The sequence below is a fragment of the Palaemon carinicauda genome, chromosome 37 (genome assembly GCF_036898095.1).
Source record: "Palaemon carinicauda isolate YSFRI2023 chromosome 37, ASM3689809v2, whole genome shotgun sequence".
NCBI classification, from domain to species: Eukaryota; Metazoa; Arthropoda; class Malacostraca; order Decapoda; family Palaemonidae; genus Palaemon; species Palaemon carinicauda.
The window spans coordinates 10,420,699-10,423,717 of NC_090761.1; the positions used below are offsets into that span (position 1 = coordinate 10,420,699).

Genomic DNA, 3,019 nt, shown 5'->3' on the forward strand with positions numbered 1-3,019 from the left:
TATGGTTACTACAATCTCACCATCCTTGTGAGCTAAGGATGGGGTGTTTTTGGGGAGCCTATAGGTCTATCTGCTGATTTATCAGCAGCCATTGCCTAGCCCTCCCTAGTCCTAGCTTGGATGAGAAGGGGCTTGGGCGCTAATCATATAATATATATGGTCAGTCTCTAGGACATTGTTCTTCTTGATATGGCAATGTCACTGTCCCTTGCCTCTACCATTCATGAGCGCCCTTTAAACCTTTTAAAGAAATACCATTTTTATATCTCAAATATAATGAAAATAAAATGAAAAAGAATGTAAGAAAGAAGTTTTTTAAAATTACTAATATTTTTATATCCAAAACATATAAAAAATGAAATGAAGAAGTATGTAAGAAAGAAGCTGGTTTAAAATTAATAGTATTTTTTATATCCTAAAGAAATAAGAAATCGAATGAAGAAGGATGAAAGAAAAGGAGTTGTTTTTTTAGTTTTCCTCTCCGGTCGAGAAGAAAGACATAAAAGACTTAGCAGGTGTTCGTGAATATTTGTTTCCATTTTTTTCTTCACACTTTCAGAGAAGTCTATTTACGTGAGTCACTTAAACGACACCCTGACTAAAGCTGTGTAGTTTTTGGGGACGAGTATTTCTGGGTAGTTTTTGGAGACGAGTATATCTGTGTAGTTTCTGGGGACGAGTATTTCTTGGTAGTTTTTGGGGACGAGCATTTCTCGGTAGTTTTTGGGAACGAGTATTTCTCGGTAGTTTATGGGGACGAGTATTTCTTGGTAGTTTTTGGGGACAGTATTTCTGGGTAGTTTTTTTGGACGAGTATTTCTGGGTTGTTTTTTGGGGACGAGTATTTCTGTGTAGTTTTTGGGGACTAGTATTTCTGGGTAGTTTTTGGGGACGAGTATTTCTGTGTAGTTTTTGGGGACGAGTATTTCTGGGTAGTTTTTTTGGACGAGTATTTTTGGGTAGTTTTTGGGGACGAGTATTTCTGGGTAGTTTCTGGGGACAAGTATTTCTGGGAAGTGTTTTGGGACGAGAGTATCTGGGTAGTTTTTGGGGACAAGTATTTCTGGGAAGTGTTTTGGGACGAGAGTATCTGGGTAGTTTTTTGGGATGGGTATTTTTGGGTAGTTTCTGGGGACGAGTATTTCTGGGTAGTTTTTTGGGGACGAGTATATCTGGGTAGTTTCTGGGGACGAGTATTTCTGGGTAGTTTTTGGGGACGAGTATTTTTGGGTAGTGTTTGGGGACGAGTATTTCTGGGTAGTTTTTGGGGACGAGTATTTTTGGGTAGTTTTTGGGGGACGAGTGTTTGTGTAGTTTCTGGGGACGAGTATTTCTGGGTAGTTTTGGGGGCGAGTATTTCTGGGTAGTTTTTGGGGACGAGTATTTCTGTGTAGTTTTTGAGGACGAGTATTTCTGGGTAGTTTTTTGGGACGAGAGTATCTGGGTAGTTTTTTGGGACGAGAGTATCTGGGTAGTTTATGGGGACGAGTATTTCTGGGTAGTTTTTGAGGACGAGTATTTCTGGGTAGTTTTTTGGGACGAGAGTATCTGGGTAGTTTTTTGGGACGAGAGTATCTGGGTAGTTTTTGGGGACTAGTATTTCTGGGTAGTTTTTGGGGACGAGTATTTCTGGGTAGTTTTTGGGGACGAGTATTTTTGGGTAGTTTTTGGGGGACGAGTGTTTGTGTAATTTCTGGGGACGAGTATTTCTGGGTAGTTTTGGGGGCGAGTATTTCTGGGTAGTTTTTGGGGACTAGTATTTCTGTGTAGTTTTTGGGGACGAGTATTTCTGGGTAGTTTTTTGGGACGAGAGTATCTGGGTAGTTTTTGGGGACGAGTATATCTGGGTAGTTTATGGGGACGAGTATTTCTGGGTAGTTTTTGGGGACGAGTATTTTTGTGTAGTTTTTGGGGACGAGTATTTCTGTGTAGTTTTTGAGGACGAGTATTTCTGGGTAGTTTTTTGGGACGAGAGTATCTGGGTAGTTTTTGGAGACGAGTATATTTGGGTAGTTTATGGGGACGAGTATTTCTGGGTAGTTTTTGGGGACGAGTATTTCTGGGTAGTCTTTTGGGACGAATATATCTGGGTAGTTTTTGGGGACGAATATATCTGGGTAGTTTATGGGGACGAGTATTTCTGGGTAGTTTTTGGGGACGAGTATTTCTGGGTAGTTTTTTGGGACGAGTATATCTGGGTAGTTTTTGGGGACAAGTATATCTGGGTAGTTTTTTGGGATGGGTATTTTTGGGTAGTTTCTGGGGACGAGTATTTCTGGGTAGTTTTTGGGGACGAGTATTTCTGGGTAGTTTTTGGGGACGAGCATTTCTGTGTAGTTTTTGGGGACGAGTATTTGTGTAGTTTTTTGGGACGAGTATTTCTGTGTAGTTTCTGGGGACGAGTATTTCTGGGTAGTTTCTGGGGACGAGTACTTCTGGGTAGTGTTTGGGGACGAGTATTTCTGGGTAGTTTTTGGGGACGAGTATTTCTCGGTAGTTTTTGGGGACGAGTATTTCTCGGTAGTTTTTTGGGACGAGTATTTCTCGGTAGTTTTCGGGGACGAGTATTTCTTGGTAGTTTTTTGGGACGAGTATTTCTCGGTAGTTTTTTGGGACGAGTATTTCTCGGTAGTTTTTGAGGACGAGTATTTCTGGGTAGTTTTTGGGGACGAGTATTTCTGGGTAGTTTTTGAGGACGAGTATATTTGGGTAGTTTTTGGGGACGAGTATTTCTGGGTAGTTTTTGGGGACGAGTATTCCTGGGGACCATACCTTTTTCTACAAGGTGGATGCATTTGTCAAATTTAGTCTAAAAAGAGAGAAAAGTATGTAATTGTACTCTAGAATAATTCTAGATGTTAATTTAGAAATTATAGAATATGCTATGCAGTTTGCGGTGGATGTATTTGTCAAATTTAGTCTAAAAAGAGAGAAAAGTATGTACTTGTACTCTTAAAATAATTCTAGATGTTAATTTAGAAATTACAATATATTCTGTGCAGTTTGCGGTGGATGTATT

General features: G+C 40.1%; 1 protein-coding gene across 1 annotated transcript; it reads right to left on the reverse strand.

Moving 5' to 3' along the window:
- Positions 1-578: 578 nt before the first annotated feature.
- LOC137629194 (nascent polypeptide-associated complex subunit alpha, muscle-specific form-like) lies at positions 579-2,795 on the reverse strand. Its single transcript, XM_068360455.1, has one exon. The coding sequence runs from the start codon at positions 2,793-2,795 to the stop codon at positions 579-581; it is 2,217 nt and encodes a 738-aa protein (XP_068216556.1).
- Between the last annotated feature and the right edge of the window lie 224 nt (positions 2,796-3,019).